The sequence below is a fragment of the Ambystoma mexicanum genome, chromosome 6p (genome assembly GCF_040938575.1).
Source record: "Ambystoma mexicanum isolate Mex_15411 chromosome 6p, UKY_AmexF1_1, whole genome shotgun sequence".
In the NCBI taxonomy this organism is placed as follows: Eukaryota; Metazoa; Chordata; class Amphibia; order Caudata; family Ambystomatidae; genus Ambystoma; species Ambystoma mexicanum.
This window is the reverse complement of record NC_090935.1, coordinates 1,417,700,870-1,417,724,592: the sequence shown is the minus strand read 5'-3', so window position 1 is coordinate 1,417,724,592 and position 23,723 is coordinate 1,417,700,870. Positions and strand designations below refer to the sequence as shown.

The following is a 23,723-nucleotide window of genomic DNA, read 5'->3' as shown; positions in this document are numbered from 1 at the left end:
ACCACCTACTCACAGCAGAGCAATCAAGTGAAAAAAATACTAAAGAAGAATTGGGGATTGTTAACCCTTGACCCAAATCTGGCAAGACTCTTCCCAACGATACCACTCTTTGCTTATAGCAAGAGCAGGAGTATTCGTGATTCTTTGATCAAATCAGATTTCAGTCACAAGAAAGATACATTAAAGATCCACAAAGGAACACTGCCATGCAACAATTGTAGCTGTTGTCATAATGTGATCCAAGGCAACCAAGTAAATCACCCTCATAAAGGGTTTTCAATACCACTAAAACACACGTCCACATGTGACACTATGAATGTAATTTATGGGTTAAAATGTCCATGTGGTTTTTTCTATGTAGGCCTGACGGGCAGGAAGGCCAAAGTTAGATGGGGAGAACACAAGTCGAACATCCGACAATCTTCACATAAATCCCCGGTGGCTATGCACTTTAAAGAATACAAACATACAGTTGCACAAGTCAAGTTTATAATCCTGGAGCATGTGATCTTACCCAGAAGAGGTGGGGACCAAATTAAATTGTTACAACAGAGAGAAGTGTATTGGATAGACAATCTCGACTAAATGTGCACCTGGGGGATGAATTTAGATTGGGATCTATCTTGTTACCTGTGAAAATCAAGTTGTAATTTGTTCTTTAATACCGAACAGTTTGCTCCCTTGCTTTGATGTTTTCATGTACTAATGTCAATGAGAATACATGTATAGACCAGATGGTATGTCACCTATCAATATTGGATTTGTTCTGTCTATTGAGTTATCCGAGAACCCTTATGGTAGTACTGAAGCAGAAATTGGTTACATCACTGTATATGCCAACTAAGATATGGTGCTTTTCTATGGAGATGTGATAACACTGTTGTTTCGAACAAGAGGCATGTTTAATCAAGATTTTACATATTAGCAAGAGTTGTACATAAATTTGTGTTGCTGCAATTGAATAATTTCATTTAGGTCCAAAGTAAGGAATTTAGTATAATATATGCATTTAACATGTCCCTACTTGAGCGTAACATTAGAAAGACATGTTGAGGGCTGGTTCACGCGATAATCAGTCTGTAAACGCGTATATTACATTATTAAACAAAGGTTCTTAGCTGATCCATAATCAACTTTTAAAGAAATATAGCCGACATCAGCACATTCACGGTGTTTATTCATATAGATGGTTATACTATCAGCATCTAATTAATATTAACCATGTTATCATAACATGCCCATCACGTGATCAAATTGCAGAATTTGCACCCTCCCGGGAGAGTACTTTGATTCATATAGATGGTTAAAATATTAACATCTAGTAAATACAAATCACGTGACCGTAACACGCGTATCACGTGACTTGCAGAATCTACACCATTCTGGGTGAGTACTTTGATACTCACCCAAAATGGAGGTCAAGGTGCTGAAGTGTAACGCACTAGATGTGGCAGCGTAGATTAGAGGGAGTAACCAGCAAGGTACAGTGTTTACTCACAGTACCCGCCACTCGGTCAGAGTAGTCGGGAGAATTAGCAGCTCAGACAGATTGTCCGCCCACGGAGGTAGCAGCCGAACACTTACGCGGCTCACGCGCACCAGCCGGGCGCATTGAATCCATGTAACTAGGGGTTTGGAGTGGGACCCAGCGTATACTTTTGCGCCTGTTCCCACACAAACTCTGATGATGACTGTACTAGGCGATACTATCGATGGTAGTAATACAGTGATGTCTTCTCACAGGGTCCTTTTGTGAAGAAGGAAACTGCAGTCAAGAACACCTAAGTGGCAGATCTCGCCCTAAAACTCGCTCCCAGTAAAGGCTGATGAACAGAACAGCATCTCTTTGATTTATTTATGATTATGAATGAATATTAACGAAAAATCTGAAAAGGGCAGGGAAACTCTAGCCTCTGGACCAGAGTATTACAATTGCATAGAACAACAGAAAAAGATTGTCCAGAGAAACAAATCAATTTGAAAAAATGTGTATGAAAATTTATTGAAAGTGATACCAACAATTTAAACAATGGTGAGTCCATCACAAATAATTAAACACTGATCACTTTAATACAGCAAAACAGCAGCAACCGTATGCCTAAAGTCGGCTAAAACATTGTCACACATACTTGCCATTCATAGTGCACTCATTCAAACCCAACCCAACATACCGTGACATACATCCAAAAGCTTAAAAGACAAAAGAATCATGCTAAAAAACCTGTGGGGAGAAGGAATTCATAACTGGTCCCCATCAAACAGGCATAATTTTATATTCATAATCAATAGAATTAATTAATAAATTATCTATTGTCAGGGTGGATCAGAAGGAAAAGTGCAAAAGATCACATCCCTGTAGGGTATATCTCTCAAAGATATGTTGAGTTGGGTTTGAATGAGTGCACTATGAATGGCAAGTATGTGTGACAATGTTTTAGCTGACTTTAGGCATTCGGTTGCTGCTGTTTTGCTGTATTAAAGTAATCAGTGTTTAATTATTTGTGATTGCTGTTTTGCTGTATTAAAGTGATCAGTGTTTAATTATTTGTGATTGACTCACCATTGTTTAAATTGTTGGTATCACTTTAAATACATTTTGATACACATTTTTTCAAATTGATTTGTTTCTCTGGACAATCTTTTTCTGTTGTTCTATGAATGAATATTGACAGACACACATTGTCTTTGTTTCAAACAATAGTTTTTTTCAAAGTTTGGAGTTGGGAGACCCTAATGAATGAATTACTTTGGATATTCCTTTACCTGAAGAAGGGCCGGATTGGCCCGAAACGCGTAGTAGCTAGATAGATAGGTATAGAACAACATTTCCTGTCTGTTGATTTGGAGATCCACATACACACATATATGTTTAGAAGTGTTGGAAAATGATGGTATTTGTTTATTTATGAATACAAACTTTTATGTTTGGTACTTTTCATGAGAAATTGAATGAAATGTTTATGTAAGCATTCCCAAAGTTGAGGAATTCTGTATACATATGTTATTTGGTGAAATTAAAAGAGTCTTGAAAACAGATTGACACTTACCTGGAAGTGACACATATGCTTGATTACTAATTAAGTATTGAACAATTGAAAAGTATTTGTTTTGAATGTTTGTTTATGACCTACTCTGTTTAATTAAAACACTGAACTAGTTAGTTCTTTGTGTGTGCCCCTAGTTATACCCTGTTATTTCAGGGCATCTTCCTTTGCACATTTTCTACGGTCTGGTAGCACAGACTGACTAGGGAGCACCTGGAATTTGATAAGGCTATTAGGATATCTGTTTAAGTTGTTTTTAATCTTTAGTCAAATTTTAAGGAGTGCATCTCTACCCTTAGCTTTGTTAATAGTGAGATAGGTCTGTATCAACTGGTGTCCTTGGGATCTTTTCCGGGTTTGAGAATCAGGACTGTGGTGGATTCCTGCACGGTTGGGGTGACGGTCCAAGAGGCGGCGAATGAGTTAAAAAGTCGAGGTAACGGTGCCACCAGTTGGGGCCGAAATCGTTTGTAAAACCGGGTGGAAAACCCGTCTGGGCCCAGGGCTCTCAAATTTGACTTTTAAATCAAACCTTTTTGTTTGGTCTAAATTATTGTCATCATTATTTGTAAACCTCTTGATCAAAAAGGAGTTCACCGAAACCTGGTCTGTTGCCACTATAATTCTAATTTTTAAAGGTGGTGATAGGTCGTCATTTTTGGATCCGTCAAATAAAATCTTCACTAAGATGTTATTGAAGGAACTTCAAAACTGGGCCCATGATTCTAATTGCCTGGACCATTTCCAGACTGGGTTCTGGCAGGGTATGACCACTTCTTTAAATAGTTTTGTACTGGAATTACTTTCAGCACAGGCTAAGGCTCAAGGTAGATCAGTGTTTCTGGCATTCCTGGATATTAGCAAGGCATTTGATCATGTAAATAGGGCCTTGCTTTGGAAACATTTACAAGAAAGGGGCTGTCCTCTTGCACTGGAGGGGATTCTGGAGGCCTTACATGTGGGCGCAAGGATCAGAGTAAGATTAGATGCTCATGGATCCTTTACACCATGGATAGAAACAAATAGGGGTCTGCGACAAGGGTGTGTGCTGGCACCGTTTCTTTTCTGTTTTTATATCATAAGAATACTAAATTACCTGAGCACTATAAGAGCAAATCCTCCCAGGCTGGGCTAGTATAAAATCCAACACTTATTGTACACAGACGATTTTGTAATTTGACACCTATAGGCCTACAAAAAGCCTTAAGTGCAGTAGAAGAATTTTTGGGTAATTTGGATTTGTCAATAAACAAAGTGAAATCCAAAGTTGTGGTCCGAAAAGGAGGAAACGAAAAATGCAGAGTTGCCCCTTGGAAAATGAAGGGTTGTAGCCTTGAGGTGGTAAATAAGTTTAAGTACTTAGAGACCGTCGTCTATGATAATGGCCGTGGTCCCGACTTGCTTGATCGTCCTCAAGGCTCAGTTCATGGGAGCAACAGCGCAGCTTTGAAAATTTGACATTAAATTTGGAGGATATTCGTTCCCCCCTGTGCTAAAATTGTACAAACAACAAATTGTCCCAAAATTAATGTATAGAGCACAGATTAGGAACGTACAAACTGATTGGTCAAAACTCGAGGCAATTATCTGGAGAGGGGTTTTTTCGCTTACCCCAATCAGTTTTTATATGAATTGGGACAGCTTCCGATTCAGACTATGATCGATTGGGGGAAGCTTCAGTTATTTGTTAGTATACTGGCCCCTCTGGCTGCCTCTATTTATGAGAAACTGAATGTTCTGTGGCTAAAAGGCTTGTGCAAGGTCTTATCGGTTTGGGGGTCAGAGTGCCTGATGCTAATGCAAACAATGGGGGTTTCGACAGAAGATTTAAGAGCAACAGCCTGCTTGTTTAAACAAAAGTTGTCCAAACATGTGTGGATTAGACTCAGAGAGAATTTAATGCAATACCAGTGCTTTGGTGACCACTTTGACTGGACAATCTAGAGTTACAACAATCTTGCACCATACTTGAAGAAGCACCCGGCAAGCCTCTTTAGGTCCCACATTTTAAGATTCAAACTAAATCTTTTACCTATCCAAGAAGTACTGGGTAGACGAAGCAAAGTCCCAAGGGACCAGAGACTTTGTCGATACTGTGATAAGGAGATAGAGACCTTGAAACATTTATGTGTACACTGTCCTAATTGGTGTATACTGAGGAACCAAATTATACCTATGAATGTTATATCAACAGAACAGGACCTTTGGAGGTGGAACCTAAATACAAATGAAATCTCCTTATCAATTTGTTTCTTAGAATTTTTTAAAGCATGTTCCTTGTAATTTTAATGGTTGTACTTTGTAATTTATGGGAAGGTTTGTGAAATGTTTGTGTTTTGAACATTTTTGAACTAGGTGAGGTTTTTGGAGTAATTTTATTGGAAATATAATGTAATGAAATGAACTGTCAAATGTCCTTTTTAGGGGTTTGTAAAATTGTTTCTTTGCAAAATGTTTTGTGTGAAAAGTACAGATTTGTGCTGTAAAGCACAATAAATAAAATAAAATGTGAAGGCTCAAACCAGTGCCTGGGGGGGAGGCAACAGGAGAATTCACGAAGCCAGGAGCAGAACAGCTAAACAGAGATATGCCAAAACCAGTATACTGTGAAGGCATCAAGAAGAAGGACACAAACAGACTCAAATTTCAACTCAAAAATTTGCCCTATGCTGAAGTGGAATTTCCCTACCTACAGAAAACTAAGGAACATCTGAGTCAATGTGTTCAACTGAAGAATCTGCATGTGTCTAAAACTCACAAATAATTCTATACATTGTGTAGGGATATCAGCAACCGAAAGAAAACTGTTTTTAACCCAAAGTTCTCAGCTTCAATTCAACCCCATTCCACAAGTGTGAAATAGTTTCATAACAAGGTCTCAAGATTGTGCTCTGTAGACTAAAAGGAAAATAGTTTGTACCAGAACCCAGAGTTCCCTTCCCCAAGTTCAAGGCATTTCATATCATAAGCACTGGGGTTACCTTCCCCAAGTTCAAAATAGTTTACAACAGTAGCACTGGCGTTCTCTGCCCCAAGAAAGTTCACAATTTCTGGGATTTTCCTTCCATTGGTTGATTTGCATTTAATCCAGTATTTAGAAACAAAATCTTATGTATTTTGACTCAATTCAATGTTTGAATATGTTGATATATTTTCGAAAGTTGAGCGATAGAGAATTCTTCTTGTTGACACCATTGAATTGTCTATTTCGCAGATTGGAACCTTTCAGAACTGCTCCTTCTCTTTTCTCAAGGTGCACGGTTCCTTTAACACTTTATGTGATTGTTAATTCAATTAACTGTTTCAAACAGACTTTTGAGAACATGTTCAGTTACAATACATATGTTCACAATCACTGGTTTCTTCACAGCGGGTTCCCTGATCTCTGAAACTCACAGGCTGTCTCTGCAGGCTCCCAACATATCACGCTGGACTTGCTTCAACTTGATTGCCTACAGGGTTCCCTCCTCTGCCCTGTGACACTCCCGCGCTCTCAATGCCCCATGGGAGAACAAGCACTCTGCTTCTTTGTTGGAAGGCCAGCCCTTCAGCCATCCCAGTTTGAACCGCTGGCCTCTGCACCCAGGTATTCCGATCCTCTTCACACAGCAGCTCTGCATCCAATGGTTCCCAGCAGTGTCTCACCTTTCTCTCCCTCTCTGTGCTCCTTTGGTTTCCCACCTTTTATACATCTGCCGTTTATGTATAAACTGCAGTTGTAAGTCCTCTTTTTCAACTGCCTGACTATAGTTAGGCCTATTAGATGAGACATGCCTAAATTTTACATAAGACAGTGATTGCAGGGTGTCAGGTCAAAGTTTTGAAAAAATAGTTTCGACAGGTAAAAGTTTTGACACAAAAGTGCTGAAAACAAGTTTATTATTATTTTTTTTAATACTAAAGGGTTTATTATAATTTGGTATAGTTAAATGTGTTAAAAAAAAACAGGGGTTTGCCCCCCCCCATAAAAATAGAAAATAAATTCAAAAATAATTTGAGGCTTTTTTTTCAACACTTTTGTGTCTGAACTTTCACCAGTCGAAACTTTGACTGTCGAAACAGTCACTATAAACCGGTTGCAGCTACAGGGTCTTGTAGTATTGCAGTATTGATAAGAGATGGTTTAGTAAATAAAAACATCTCTAAAATATAGAAAATATAGAAACTCCTGAACAGGTTACCATATTAAGAGAGATGGATTTGGAGGTATAAATACCTAGGGGATATTTTTGCAGGGGTCAAAGAGTGTCACTATCTCAAGGGTCTGAGAAGACAGGCCCAGGTACATAGTGAAGTGCCTAGGTCTTTCAAGATGTATTGGGAGGGTTAGCTCCTTTATAGTAAGCCCACTGAGCCATAACCTGGTGCAGTCAAGACAAGAGACTGGTCATACCTCAGGCCCTTCCTTCTGCAGCTGGCACATGAGGTACCCTTAGCCGGTCATCTTGGCACTAGGACCACCAAGCAGAGGCGCTAAGCCCACCTTTACTGGCCCAGGATGGGAGTAGAACTACAAAGCCACTGTAGAGCCTGCCCCACTTGTCAATTATCTGGCAAGACTGGAAGCAGTGCCAATACCCCACTGCAGCCTTTGTCAGTGGTTGGGACACCATTTGAGAGGGTAGGCATCGGCATTGTCAGTCCTTTACACCCTCCATCCTCAGGTGGTCACAGGTTCATCCTGGTAGACCATGCCACCAGGTACCCTGAGGCTCAACCCCCTTCAGACCATAACTGCCAAGGTGGTTTCCAGGGCCCTCCCCTGGGCATTTTTTACTAGAGTGAGTTTCCCTAAAGAGGTAGTCTCAGACTTCACGTCTAGTTACATGCAAGCAATGTGGAAGGAGTGTGGTGTAACTTACAAGTTCTCTACATCCAACCACCCCCAGACCAATGGTCTCGTTGAGAGTTTTAACAAAACTCTGAAATGCATGGTGGGTGCTTTGGATAAGCCCCTAAGGAGGATATGGGATCTCCTCCTACCATGCCTGATATTTGCCTATAGAGAGGTATCTCAAGATGGTGTTGGTTTCAGCCCCTTTGAGCTCCTCTTTGGACATCCAGTGAGGGGGGTCCTTGCCGTAGTAATAGAAGATTTGGGAGCCACACCTCCAGGTCATGTCAAGCAAGTGGGGCACTATGTGTTAGACTTTAGAAGGAGGATGGCACAGATGATAGGCAAGGCATTAGCAAATCGCAAGGCTAGCGAAGAACAGAACAAGTATTGGCATGACCTTAAAACATCGGTATTCAATCGGTGGGGCGCAGCTACATGCCAGGGAGGGGGGCACCACGCACAAAAACAAATGTTTTTTTCATTGGTAGCTTCGGTCGTACTGAGCATATGCAATGGCGAGCCACATATTGCCGTGGCCCTCCATCGTACATGCTCGGTGAGACACATGGGGGTGTGACCACTAACCCAGGAAATAAAGAACACAGCCTGGACGCACACTTTCCACAATTTGGATTGCACGTCCAGGCTGTGTTCTTTCTTACTGTTACCCGACTGGAGACCCAGATGAGCAGTCCAGGTGAGTGGCGTCAGCATTTGCCGAACCACCTTCGCCCTTCTCCACCTGTGGGCTCACTTTGGAGCCCACAGGCGGAGAGGAGGCGAACGGGGACCGCAGCACCACATTGACGGTCCCTCTACAGGTTTCTCACCCTGCAAACTTGCTTTGGAGGCCGTGGTCATCAAGGCTTCCAAGGTGGGTTGTGAGGGAGAGGGGCACAGGGGGGTCAGCAAAGTTGTGCCCTGGGTCCCATGGGACTGCAGGGGGGACCACCATTGTTTTTTTTTATGTTGCCTTTGGGTGCCCCTGCACCCCTCCTTTCTTACAGACCCTCCTTAGGGGCAATGGGCACCATGGGTCCCAAGGTGGGTCCTGGAGGGAGAGGGGCACAGAGGGACCAGCAAAGGTGGGCCCTGGGTCCCATATGTGTGCTGCTCCATGCAGACACTGGCCAATGCCGACCCAAACAGAAACAAAAAGAAAACAACAAAAAAAACAATGGTGGAGTCCTGCTCGCCTCCTCTCACCCCGGGGCCCTCCAAGGTGGTTCAGCGGAGGGAGAGTTAAACAGGGAGACCAGAAAGGTGGCACAAACATTTGCTCATTAGAATATGTATTATTTATGATGGCAACACACACTTGGGCAATAGGACTATAAACTAGTGGAGTCCAGAGTTCTTGGCTGGCCCCCTGTCTCATTTTTGACCAAATATGTTCAGCCTCCGTGGAGCTAGGGAGTCAAACGCAGCTCCTTGTAGCTGTTTGGGGAGTCTAAGCACTTGCTGAACGACAGTAGTGTGCAAATATAGGCCAGTGAAATGAGTCTCTTACCATTCGTGTCTTCCTACTTGTGAGAAATAGGGTTTTCAGCCAGGCTGGAAGTGGAGTACAACCCCAGAGTGGTGATATCAAAAATAAAGCCACAAATTGACTCTGCAGAGAGACAGCCCCTCCCTTCTCATTAGTACCATTTGCTTTGTAAGATCAAATTGCCTTCTGATGCATATATTAATAGGAATGTATTAACCCCTGGCAGTAAAGCTCTTCATTTTGTTCTTGCTGAACAGTACCCATGGGATACCCTTAGGGCATCCAGGGGTAAGGGTACAACCCTGTACTCCTAAAGTATGTTTTTGGGCACATGGGTGTTGCCCTCAGAGCAGAGTATGGGCTGGTGGCAGCTACAATCTGATGCGATAGTGGCTGTAGGTATCCTCCATTTTTGGGATACCCAAGCCCTGCTATAGGAATCAATGAATTCCCACACAAAGGCAAGATGGCCACTGGTGGCCCCTTGTTTCTCAAAGTCCTGAAAAGCCCCAGCTTTGTTCCCTTTCAGTAAATGGTTGTTGGGTGGAAGGACCATGTATGGCTCTGGGGCTTTCTCCTGCCAGACAAGCTGGAGCCTTCCCCGGGGCTGCTTGTTGTTGTTACATGCTTGGGGGGGAGCCTAACTGAATGGAGTGAGTAGTTAATATGCCTTCTGTGTTGGGAGTGCATGGTTTTGGTTGTGTGACACAATGCCAGAGCCTTCCAAAAGGCTCTGCACTCAAATAATGCCACTCAATATATTAATCTGAAATGTGTGAAATTCTCTAAAGATTTTGCGTGAACTTATCTCCCTATACCTGTTCTCAGACTTGAAGCTTTTCCGTCAGTATGTTAACTTCTTGCGTTTTCATTTTATCAATCCCTACACTCTGTTCAATAAGCAACCCCATATGCCGTAAAAGGCATTCCTTTGAAGCCCCAAGACCACTTGATCCTTGGATTACTAGGAAATGTCAGATATCTCGGTCTCACCACAGGATCTCTCAACAATCCCTAGTTTAGCTTTCATGAGCGAGGCCTCCTCTCCACCATCAGCAAATCTATGTCTGTAAAACCCAGTGCATGGCCAGAGAACCCTATCCCTGAATTTGGCATGCCTTGGAGGAGGATTGGTTCAATAAAAATATAAACCAAGTCTTGAATAGCTGCAATGAGAGTAAGAAAAAAAGGTGAACTTCTCCTTAGGATGGGGGGGGGGAGAGAGGACACTAATAGTCTACCAGGCCTGAGTCATTAAATGTATTCAACACATCTGACTTCTTATTAAGTCTTAAGTAGGAGCCTGTCATAATATCCCAATTAGGAACTAGTCCAAGATCCACAACTCCAACCAATATTACATGACCCTGAAAATTATATCAGTTCTGGTAGAACAAAGAAGGTATTTTGATTCTCATTTGACCCATAGATAGTAGCCAGCGTTACCAGCAATGCATTCAGTTCCACATCAGATAAAGATACCACCCCTTATTATCTTTCGCGGTGTCCTTAAATGAAAAACTCACCTTATAGCCAATAAAAATACCAACCCCCTTTTTCTTAACTGGCAAGGTGTAACTTTGCATCAGGAAAACCTAGACCTAAGCATGGTAGTATCCCATAATAGAAGGTGAATCTCTTGTAGGCATGCCACATCCGCTTGCATGTCTCAATTTCTGCAGTAGTGGGACCTTTTTGTTAGGCGAGATTAATCCCTTCACATTGCAACGTACAACTTTACATTCTGACAAGTAAAATTACATCACAATGTCATCTTCAATGCAACATAAATCAGCATAGGTGTAAAAAGCATATTCAGTAGGCAGCCCGTGGTAAAATAAAAAGACCCAATGAAATCAATAATTTCACTCTTCTCCCTCATTAGCATATACTATATGTTTTAAAAAAAGAAGAAATACAAGACATGAGACAAACAAGTTGTACCTATGGCAATAACAATGGGACAAGCTGGGTTGCGTAGCGACAGGGAAAAACCTTGCCCCAGGAAGAGACAACATGCCACCAAAATAATCCGGCCAACTACGGCCGGAGAGACCTCTTCCCGTCCACGTCTATAATTAGCTAAACGACTTCAAAGAAATTAGTAACCTGGACTGCTTAGTTATGAACATACGATTCAGACAATCATCATCATGGGATAAGCCATTTCCAAACCTTCAGTACTCAAGAATATTTTGCCTGGAAAGAGACTGGTTAACCCAAGATTTCCAGCAATAGCTAGCACCATAGATGCAACATTCTTTACATTTCCAGATCTGTTAGATCTACTACGGTGTGGAATTCTTTTCTACCTACTCTTTGGTTGCCCCAGAGTCGTACTCATGCTCAAAGTTGAGGCCCATCACCATGTCAGACTCCTTGACTGTACACCTGACCATTTTCCCATCCCATCTAAACAGTATGCCAAACAGAAAAGTCCACCTTGTATTTTACAACCCCTTATCTACGTCGTTCGGTCACCACTGGAAGGATTGTCTCTTTTTCAAGGTAAGGGCCACAATGTCTTGGGATACGAGTAATGACTGGCCTTTGTAGGTAAATACACCCATCTCTCTAGAGGCTTGTTACAACACACCTTCCGTGCTGCAGGAATGAAATTTCATAATATCATGTGGCTGGGCACTGGTGCCATGATGGGCCAGGCCCAACCTATGTATTCTGTCAAGCATTATCCTGCTCCATGTAATCTCGTGGAAGACTGTCTGAAACATTTTAAGTATCCTGCTCTTAAGATTCTGCCTTTATGTTCCCTTAAGGTCTGACAATAGTGACGATTTCCAGCCTCTTAATGGTAATAACCAGAAGCTTCACATCTTGTTTTGTGTCCACATATATTCTCCCTTTAGATGGATCACATCCTCTCGTAGAAACTGAACAGAGGACTCAGAATGCCCATTCTGGCATTCATATGGCAAAGACCCTGAGGGAGCTTGGTTAATCTTTAACAAAGGTCAGCAGTCTCATTCTGGATTTCCTGTTTCAGAGGATGAGTTAGATCACCCTTTAGGGGCACTAAACATTTCTGAAGATCCTTCAAGGTGAAGGATGCAGCGGTTAGCGATTCTGCCTCATTTTACAAGCTTTGCTTCATACCGCTTTTCTTTTCTGGCACTTCCCTTTCATGTGGGTTCGCCCTCTCAGCAGACCAATGTGCCTGAAATGGTTTAATTATTTTTGAATACGTATGTCAACATCAATGCCCGTCTGAAACAGTAACCACCTGGGACTGCTAACCATATTCACAAACAATGCCTCAACAACATAATTCTCTTGTCTGAACAGCTAGTTTTTCTTGAAGGTATAATGGCTGCAAACAGTGACAGGGCTTCTCTACGTTATGTTAGTGTGTATTTGTATAGCGCTTTATGTATCACTGGTATGAACTCAAAGCGCTCTGGGTTGCACCCTTGGGGATCATAGTCCAGTTCAGTGGAGCGAGTAGAGTAGCATATAGTGCTAGGGTGTACTTGGTATGTGTGCCGCCAGTGCAGTTTGTGCGGAGGTGGCCGCATTTTAATGCTAGGTGTGGTGCAGTGGTTGGGAGATATCAGTGGAATTTGTGCAGCACGGTAGTTGGACTCCGAGTCTGCATTCTGGCTGCTTTGGGGCCTGTGTAAGAGGTGTGCAGCTAGGCAATTTTTTCGTGGTGTATAACTATATTCTATCAGATTGTTGAGGTGTTCAAGGATCAGTGTAGGTATGTGTGCAGCGAGGCCAGAATTGATCGAGGGGTATAGCTGCGTTCTATTGTTTGTTGGTGTAAAGTGGAGAATGAGCATATTGGTGGGAGTGAGTGCCTGTGCTTACTGGTAGGAGGCCCCTGTTCCTGGTTACTTTCCGGAACCCAATGAGCTGGCCGTGTCTGTCCTGGTGTGTCGTGGTAGTGGATCTCCGAGAGAGATTCTCTGGCTGGTGCAGAGTATGTAGTGTTTGCCCGATTGGACGGTCCCTCTTCCAGAGGCTCTGTTGTAGGTGTCAGAGGGCCCATTTTGCGGATCCTTGGTCAAAGCCCATGGCGGTTAGCTGGGTAATTCCCAACACATTTGTGGTTACTGCGTAACTGAGTCCAACCAGGCTATAGCGCCTCTGGTGTGGGGGTTCCCGTCCTCACTCCTAGGTAGGCCAGGGTTGCCCGACCTGAGCATATACCTCCCCGTGTAACCGATAGGCAACCAGACATGACCCAAACGCAGATGCGAAACGCAAGTGCTAGGAGGCTCTGCAGCAGTGGCTCTGTGTGTCGATTCCCAAATAGGCATAATCTGTGTTCTGAAGCATATATTGGCTATTAGTGTGTAACTCCAGCCCATTCAATAACAAAAAGGGATATGGCTCATTTCTCAAACAATGCAATCTTCGACCCCAGATATGCAACCAGAATGGTATTTCTGCAGATTGGTGTGGGGGAAGATTTGAGCACCCCAGAGGAGAAAAACGCTACCAGGCGGGGTTTGCTTCGGTCAATGGCAACGGGAGAGCTCCCAGGGCCCGCCTGCTGAAGACTGGAGCGCAATCAAATTATTGTCTCAGAGAATCCTTGTGCACTAACATTCATGTAACAGATCCAGGCTCAGGGAGCTCCAATGCACCTTACCAACAATACTCTTCCCGTGAGTGCACACAGTTGCAGGCTGCACATGGAGGACAACAGCCAAGCGCATCTGCCAGCAGTCTTGCATCTTTGCAAATCTATTAGAGGCACAGGCCACCTATTCTCCTCAACACCACAGGGGGCCCAAGTCACAAGGAGCCCATACTCCTTGTGCCAGCTTTAAACAGGAGTTCATCTACAGCAAAAAAAAACACCACCCTGGGCTGCCAGAGGCTTTTCAGATGGTGGCCATTACTGCAGTGGCTGGTGTGGTGAACCAGGAGGAGGACTCGGAATACATTGGGTCATAGTTAAATATATTTATTTAAATAAAAAGACCAAAACACCCAACTTTCCCTATCACTATGAGGGAAGTTCCCTACCTAGCAAAGCTAAAGCTAAGGGTGCATGTCAAGTCCAAAATAAAAAGTCTTCTGTCCGAGTCCTAAAAAACTAACTGGCCCTACCACTTTAGAAAACACCTAACTAGAAGGAAAGGGGAGGCTTACACAATAGTCTTGGTATCAGCTTCTGCCTGGCCCAACTTGAAATTTAACTGCTCTAAAATTATCTTCTGTGTGAATATCACTCTAACCTTGATAAAGAAAACCGTCTCTTATTTTACTTTTCTGTCCCCTGCACACCTCGTATACTAACAATAATGTCAGTCAATAATGTTTGCAATTTAAAGTTGTAAATATACTAAACTTTGATGCAACAATATTCCCTCAATTATTCTTTTCCTCCAGTAGTCTACGGCCTGGATTAACCAGGAGGAGTCACAATATAACAATCTTTAGACAAGCCCAGGCCTTCTGAAACGTCTATGATTGTGATTTATACATGACTTATAAAGCACAAACCAAGCTAGGAACTAATGGAATGCTGTACAAGTAATTTGGGGTTAACGGAAGTTGGTGGAAGGGGTGGGTCAGGGTACAGCAGCTTGGATTTGCCAAAATACAAGGTGGGTACATACTTGGGAGTCTAAAACAAATTAGTGTCCTCAAGTGACGGATAACTCCCGTCCCCTGCACACCTTAATTACTCATATACAATCAGTCCAAAGTTAGACATATTCCTATCATTCAATATCAGTTGCTATAGAGTTGTACAATCAATACAGATTTCACATATATATTCTGATATGTTTTAATTTCACATAATTCATAAAAACATTAGTTAAATAATCAACATAAAGTGTTCAAATTTGTTTTAGATTTTTAGTGAGCGCCCTGAGACCTTTGGGTTAGTGTTGCGCAATATAAGAATTAATTTAGTTAGTTAGTAACAGCCTACAGTACCACGGCTGTATGCATCTCCCCAAGCACCCGAAGTATACAGATACCTATATTTACTTCATTTGAATTCTCTCTAAAATTGGAGGTGTGCCTTCCACAACAGTAGATTTACATACCTGGGAGTAATAGGTCCTACTTAATCCCCAAGTATTCCCTGAAGAGCAGACGCTTCAGTTTCTTTCTGAACTGTGACAGGAATGATCTTCCAGTAGGTTGGAGCATACCAAGAGAAGGCCTAATCCTGGTTCTTGTCACATGCCAGTTTAGTTTAGAGCCTCATAGTGGTATGGCTCCAATAGGGGCATGTCCCATCTGAGCCTTTTGAGTTTAGTGGCTAGATAGACGGATGTTTAGGCAGTAGTTGCCTAATAGGTGATGCAGGTAGTTTTGAAGAGTACCCTGGTGGGGATGGATAACCACTGGGGTGGGAGATTACCAGATCCTGGTCAGAGGTTCTGAAATCCTTCTGTTGGAGTAAGGGATTTATTTTCCAGAGGAGTACTAGCTGATACCAGGTAATTTGGGATTTTTAGCTGAGATGCTGCTGGAAAAAGATTACTGACAATAATGAACCCAAGTAAGTTGGCAGAGAAGAAATCCCTAGCAAGCCATATAACTCAACACCCGAAGGTCCAACAACTTAGTCATGCCACAAAGGGACTTTACATTGCACTTAACAGGCAAATGACCCTTGCAGACCTATCAGATCACACTGCAAGAGGAGGTAGGGGTGTGTTTGGGAGTGTGCTCTCAGGGCACCAATAAAGGATTAGCCAGTGCCACCATTAATTAAACAGAGCACACAGGAGGGGCACTCTATGCAGGTGTTTATCTGTGTGTGGAGGGTGGAGCTGTGATGAATGCATTCACAGGGGCCAGGGTGTTTGTGCGGAGGGAGGATAATGGGGGCACCTGTGCACGCAAAGGGCGAGCATGCTTCAAATGCTGACTCAAAATGGTAGCAAACAATCACCAAGTATGGTGCATCACTCAAACAAAATAGTTATTTGGTCACTTATTAAAACCACCTACCAATTGGTTTGTCAAGTCTCATTAGCTTGAAGTAGGGCTGTACAGATTTTGGCAAAGCATCAACAGCAGTTGCAGCTGACCACCCAAAAGACCTCCTCTTTTGCAACTTGATGATCTGAGAAGGTGTGTTCAATAGGCCTATTCTCCAGCATCTCAGAGGGGCATTGAGTACACAGGTAGGGTGTAGAGATCTTGTTTCATTGCAGAGAGTTGACTTGTAGCTATTTTTTTCAATGATGTGGAATGAATTAAAATTAAAGCAAACAGCAACTTCCTTCCTGTAGGATTTCAGGCTGGAGAGACGCATCAGTAGAGTTCTTGGGTTCCTTGAAATCATTTTCAGTATCTAAAGGAAAACAAAGTAACAGTTATGAGCAAATCACACACTGCTGATGTGTTTACAAGATTTATGTAAGGGGGATGAATAGCTGGTTTGATGAAGAATGCAAACACACACAGAAGCGTCTGTTGAATGTCCTGAAGGACCCGGCTAGTTGTAGGCGAGAAATCAGTTGGGCCAGGGCTGAATACAAATTAACAGTAAAGACAAGGAAAGCATTTTTAGAGCAACAAGCTTAATTGTTGATCGCTGCTTTTACAAATGACTCCAAAATATTCTGGGAGTTTGTGGCAGGAGGGCCGCCCTACAAAACAGAGCATACATACATTGAGGAAAACAAATGTCGAGGCAAAGGCTTGGGTGGACCATTTTTCAGCTCTTTTATGGGGGCTTGGTAGAAGGGTCAACTGTTGGGTTACAGGGTACACTGAATCAGTTCTCTTTAAGGGAAGTAGAAAATGCAATCAACCAACAAGCACACAATAGAGCGCCCAACCCCAATGCAGTACCTGCAGATCTTTATAAGGGGGGGTGGACTTATGGGCCCCCTTGTTGAATATATATGTTTTAATGCATTTTTGCACACAGGGGAACTTCCGGCCTTCGTGGAAAGATGCAATAATATATCCAATATTCCGAAAAGGAGATCGTGGGAGCCTACTAGCTTACAGACCGATATCACTCCTGGATACTTCCTCTAAAATATTTGGTTGTATATTGTTGGGTTGTATTGAGACCTGGATTGCAGCCGAATCAATGCTGGCAGACGTACAGTATGGTTTTAGACCATGTGTGGGGACATGTGACCAGGCCCTAAATTTATATTTGGTGGGGGCTCATTCTGTTTATGTGATGTGAACCAATCTACTTCATGGATTTAAGCACCGCGTTTGACAAGTTTAATAGAACCAAACTCTGGGCGGTTCTTGGGTCCGGAGGGTGTCCAAGTGGGTTATTGAGGGTTCTGTGGTTGGTGCATGAAGGCACAAGGGCATGTGTTCGCTATGGGAAGCAGGGACAATGCACCAGTTATTTTGATGTGGTCTCAGGAGTCCAGGGATACGTCTTTATAAAGCCCTTGTAGACTCCAACGCAGATTTTCCATGGGTGGGTAACAAAATGTTCCCCTTTTTAGCTTATGCAGATGATACTGTTATTATTGCTCGAACTCCAAATGCCCTACAGAAATGTATTCATGTTTACACTGATTTTATGGTAAATTTAGATTTGAAAATATTAATTTTCAAATCAGCGGTTATGGCATGTATGGCAGGGTGTCACGTCTAGGCAGGGATGACGGGTTTGGAACCGCTGTTTGCCATAGCGTTTCCCATCACGTACTTTCACTTTGTCTGCACTGCTCTAGTTGTTACATGCGCACGTAACCAGAAGTATTTATTTCACCACTTCCTGGTTGCGGGCACGTTGCAACGTTTCCGGGTTTCCCTGCTGTGTTGCCGTCGTTCTCGCTTGTCTCTGTTTCCCTCGGTCCTTGACTGCTTGCCTTCCCCATTGTAGTTTTTTTCGTTCTATCTTTCCTTCCTTCTGTTTCCTCGAGTTCTCATTCCTTGTCTTCCTCGCTCTTCCCTCTGTGCTCCCCTTGCTCGCCTTTCTACTTGTTTCTTTATTTCTGCTCTTTCTATTTTGCCGAGTTTCGGTATCTTTTCTTTTCTCTTCCCTTTTGCCTCTCTCACCTCCGTCCACTGTGTACACTACCCTGTCTGTCTTCGGTTTGGCTCAGCAATGCCTTTGCTGCCCTCCAGTCCACCGTGTATCGGGACCCTGTCTGTTAAACGGATTGCCTTGGTCTAGCCCCTTGTATCTACGCATCTGCTGTGTACCAGAACACTGCCTGTTAGACGGACTGCCTCTGCCTTGCCCTTGGTGCCTATCTGTCCACTGGGTACCTGACCTCTGCCTGTGGAATTACTTGAGTGCCACCCATTCGTATTTTCTTCAGCCATCCTTTGAAGCGGATATACCTAACTTGCGGCTTCCCCTTTAGCCTCGAACCACCATCCACTACAAGTGCCAGCCACTCGAGCCAAATCCTCATTTCCTTGGATTGAGCCTCATCGGGGTTTTTTGTGCCTCCAGCTTTTTCCCCCACTATTGGTGTTTCCGGAAGGGTTACCCCGTCGCACCCTTTTGTGGTGGCACGGTGGCATCCTTCCGGGGGCGGCCATTTCTTCATAAAAAAAAGGAGAGACCTTCAAACTACAAGAAAGGGAAAACCAAGAAGAAGGTGGAAGGTGAGGAGTCGGGGGAGGACCTGAATTGTCCAGTGAAGAAGAGGATATTTCCGACTTTTCTGATACAGGGAGAGGAAGAAAAATAAAATCGGAAAGCAGGGAATGTATAGCAACGGTTCTCTAATTCCAAAGTTGCAAGAGTCTGACTATCTAGGCATGCGATTTGAGGAAAACTGGCAGGGGGTGTCACATATATCGAGACAGAGAACTAAAATGACGCAGGCAATGGGAGGGGTATTTCGTTACATGTAAATGTGTCAGGGGAAGCTACTAGGAACAATTTCGAAGGTATATAATGCTCAGACAAAGACAGCTAATAATTATGGGGCCTCATTCTGGGGGTATGAAAATGATGTCTTATTGCAAACCATAGAACATACATTTTTTAAAAAGTTTTTGTGCCTACGGAGTTCAGCACCAAACTATGCAGTTAATGCTGAGCTCGGAGTTAAACACTTGGAAGATGATTAGTACCGGGCCCCTATAGTTGAGAATAGAGTCAAACCGCAGAGCATTGGTTACACAGAATGTAGTCAAAGCCCTGTTATGCAGTTCAGTTTGGCATAAGATACTGTGGTTGAAGCACATTTCAGATTGCATAACCAAGATAAATACTCCCAGTCTTTTTAGAGCAATAAATTTGCTGACTTGACAGGTGAGCAATGCTTACAAAAGGAACTTAAGACGTGAACAGCAGGGTTGCTTTTGGTTTCAGATAGGAAACATGCTATCATCACGAATGTGGACTCTGTACAATCGTATTTATTGTATAGTGAGATTAACTGACTAGAGCACGTTTTGATTTGTTATTGCGTGCAAATACAGCGAGTTGGCATGGTTATCCACAAGTTTTAGAGTGTCCATGGTGTGGTTCGCCTAGAGAAGACCTACTGCATTTTGTGTTATTGTGTCCCTATCACAGGGACATCAGAAAATAGACATTGCCATTCATTTTGAAACAGTGGAAATTCAGCCAGTGTCGATCAGCTTTAATGTTTTTGCTTCAGGCAGAGCCATGTGCTGTAGTCTGGGGGTTTCTGAACTAACTGGCAGGACCTGGCAAGCAAGACGTTTTTGTTCTAGAGACTCCCATCTGAAGGGACTTGTATTGGACAATTTTTAATGAAGAGGCGTTTTTTAGTCATAATTGTAAATGTATGTTTATGATGTTTTGGGCATGTTTGTGATTCACTGTGAGAGTTGTAACAGTAGTCTTATTGGTATTAATGATGTTGGTTTTTATTGTGCTCATGTTTAATGGATTATATCCGAGTAAACTTAATAGTGATGAAGATGTATGTACCAATCAATAGATGCTACTAATCATGCTTCAAAATTTGAACTCGCCACTAACTAGTTATAATTGATGCTTACAGAGTGATAAAATGGTGTGCTGTGTGCATGTGGACTGAGGGGACAAGTGACTCTTTAAGCCTAGCTAGTAGGTTAACATTGTAGACCCCTGTCCAAATTCCTTTTTAAGGGACTTTAGAAAAAGATCAAATGATCTACCTTTATTTCTACAGCATATCAGAAGAAAAGTGGACTCAACTTGAAATTCCAAACTCAAAAGCAAAAGCCTCACTCAACGGGTAGACATTTTCTATGATCCATGCCTAGTAATAGCTGCTTGCGTGCATCATGAACAATGTAGTTTCCAGCTATGTCAACTCTGTGACAGTCACATGCCTGAGATTAGGGGGTGGGAGAGGGGTTACCCTGGGGGACAGGGATTGCCACCCTCTCTGTGATGCAGACCCTAGAAGCAGTGTATTGGTGGGTCACCACATTCACCATCCCCCATCCCATCCCTAGCCGCCTGTGCAGGACAACTCACATTGAACAATAGTTATTTTTTATTGTATATGGTTTAAAAAACCTTTACAAATCGACACAAAAGAAACAGAAACATTTTACAATTCATCATAGGATTTCACTCGTCATTCTAAAATCAACATAAATCGCACTTTAATAGCATAAACATGTTTAAAACACTTTTAAAACATTTGAATCATTAAAAGACAACTGACTTAAATAACAAACGTAGGTAAACATAGATTAAACCTTTCAAACAATGAAACACTTAAAATTAAGATAAGTTAGTACCAATAAAGAGGATCTATTGATTTCAATGTCAAGACAGATGTTAGTCTTTTGGTTCCAGGTGCAGGGTTTTAAAAAAGCTGCTACAGCTATAGTATTACAAGGATTTTCTCCATATAGACATCTACGCCAGATATGTTCATCAGAGCACCAATGGCGTGAAGAGAACATTTTACTTAGGTATTTCACCCTTATGTCAGCGATTGGCGTACAATGCAAAAATCAAGTGTTGTGTTGTTTCTATAATTTGTTTATTCTTGCAAATTCTACAGCCAGAATCACACCTGTGCCCAAGAGGATTTCTTTAGATGGTTAGATATACCAGCAGAATTGAAGGAATATCGCTCTGTGACTTTATCCGGGAATCAAACTAAGTGAGATGGTAGTGATCCCCGTTTTTTATCTTCATGGCTGAGATGACACATTGATGAGTAACTGTGAAGTTTCTCTGTAGTAGTAATCCAATCGTTATAATATAGGCACATTTTTACCTTAATAGGATTCTCAATCAAATCTGCAGTGTTCAGATTTAAACTTTGCAAGATGGTTTCACTTGACATACAGATCTGGCTGATGTCTTCCCTCGGGGATTGTAGTTCATGCACTCATTGAGATCGCCATATAAAGAGCCATGAACTGGAAGGAGTAATTTCCTATAAAATGAAAGTATCTTCCACTCTACACATGCTCGGATAGAAGTGAGACCAAGCTCAAATCGTATTGCAACTAGGGGAACAGCAATCGGTACACCCATCACTCTCCTCCAAATCTTAGCCTCTGTCAAGTACAACCATTTGGGGATTATGTGAAAATATAATTCTTGGCCATACATAAGTTTTGAAGTTACTTTTCATTCATAGAATTTTAATGCAGGAATGATGGAAAAGAGTCTGAAATTTTGATTTATCATAGAAAGTTGGGTGAGCAGAAGTGTAGACTTTTGGAGGAGAGTTTGTCTGACGTTACAATAGCCTGGTGACGCCAATATGGGGAAGCCTAGATATGTCATGCTGGACGCAGATCTAATTACAGTGTTCTCCCATGACCACAACTGTACTCTCCTTTTCTTGCTTGTTGAGTGCTTTAAGATTTTTATTTTCTTTGGGTTGATCGTAAGACCATTGTCACTCGTGAAAGATGAAAACGCAGCAAGTAGTCTTTTTAAGCCCACACAGGTTTTAGCAAAAAGCAAGAAATTGTTGGCATAAGCTAGCCAAGATATCTTCCGAACACCTACTTTAAGGGACACTAATCCATCTGAACGCAAGTAGTCACTGATGTCGGAAACATACAGATTAGCCCTATTAAAGGTTTCAGCAGGCGATTGGGAATGTCCCAACCTGCCAGTTTTCCGCATAGTCTAGACCAGTCCACGCGATCGAAAGCAGATGACAGGTCAACTGAAGTAACATAGGTACAGTCATCAGAGGTGGACCAGGTTGATTCCTGCGTGTATCTCAAACGAGACCATTTTGGTTCGTAGAATGGGCCTTACGGAAACCTGACTGAAATCTAGATAACCTATTATTTGTAGAGGCCCATAATTCAAGGTGGTGGAGTCTAACTATGCATGTCTAACAATGAGATGGGTCTAAAGTTCATTGGTTCGGATCTCGCGCCTTTCTTAAAGATAGGGACAACGTATGCTGTTTGCCATGATTTAGGAACATTTTTAGTAGCAGCAACGCTTTCAAAGAGGGTAGCCAATACATTGACAATTGTTTAAGTCTTTTTTTAGAGTATTATTGGTAAGGCCATTGGGTCCCGCAGCCCTTCATGATTTACATCAGGATATCAGGTTCAAAACCATCTTGGTTTCGATCTTAATGTATATACCTTGTTGCAATTCCTTATCTGATCTATTGTTGAGGATTAAGGGGTTGGCTTTTCCAGACTCATATAGATCTGAGAAGAATGCCACACAAGTTTGCTTGGCAACCACATTTAGCTGTAAGGTAATGACTGGTAAGTCCTGTCCATTAATTAATGCCCAGAACATGCCCGAGTCCTTTTTAGATAGGACTTGTATCATAATTTCAGCGTCTCGCTGTAGCAAGGCAGAGCGTCTAAACTTACAATAGTTTCTATATGTCTGTTTTTCAATTTTACATCAGGCTAGCTGAGCGTCTAGGGGAATATCAAGGCTATTTATTAATGTTAGTGCTAGTCTCATATCAGCTTTCTTCAACGCTACCTGATCATCAAAGGCGTGGAGATGTTTCTTACTGGTTGTCCGGCAGATCAATTTAGGATTATTTGTAGCAGCCTTCATCAACTCATGAATTGTGGAATCAAAATGATCCACATTGAAAACTTTAATTTTCCACTCGAGGGTAGTGTGGGACATCATGTGGTGGAATTCATTGGTAAATATCTCTATATTTGGTAAACGCCAACGGACAGCATTTCCTCTCTGGGTTACGTTCAGATTGGTGGGACCTATTAGTTTCCCCTCTGAGATTTTAAAAGGTAAGCTCAATTTGGCTCTTAAAAGACAGTGGTAATTTCATGTAGTTTGTTTTATCGTAAAATTTGAGCAAAGCTCAAACATCTGCTGATCAACAAAAATATAATCTAGTGTAGATATACTATTACCCTGAGACCAGGTGTATCTGACACCCTCAGTCTGTCCATTAATTAGTTGTAGATTCAAAGAGGTCATAGCACAATTCCACTGCCAACCAGCTCGAGATTTTTGATTGGAGTTTGGGAA

At 42.3% G+C, this 23,723-nt stretch overlaps 1 protein-coding gene across 3 annotated transcripts in view; it reads right to left on the bottom strand.

Moving 5' to 3' along the window:
- Nucleotides 1-23,723, bottom strand: part of COQ2 (coenzyme Q2, polyprenyltransferase) — a 698,097-nt gene that overhangs the window by 644,723 nt on the left and 29,651 nt on the right. For all 3 annotated transcript variants that reach the window (XM_069626118.1, XM_069626119.1, XM_069626117.1), the window contains exon 2: nucleotides 16,316-16,661. In XM_069626118.1, coding sequence (XP_069482219.1) covers nucleotides 16,316-16,652 — 337 coding nt within the window. In that variant the 5' untranslated portion in view covers nucleotides 16,653-16,661. The remainder of the gene's footprint in view (nucleotides 1-16,315; nucleotides 16,662-23,723) is intronic.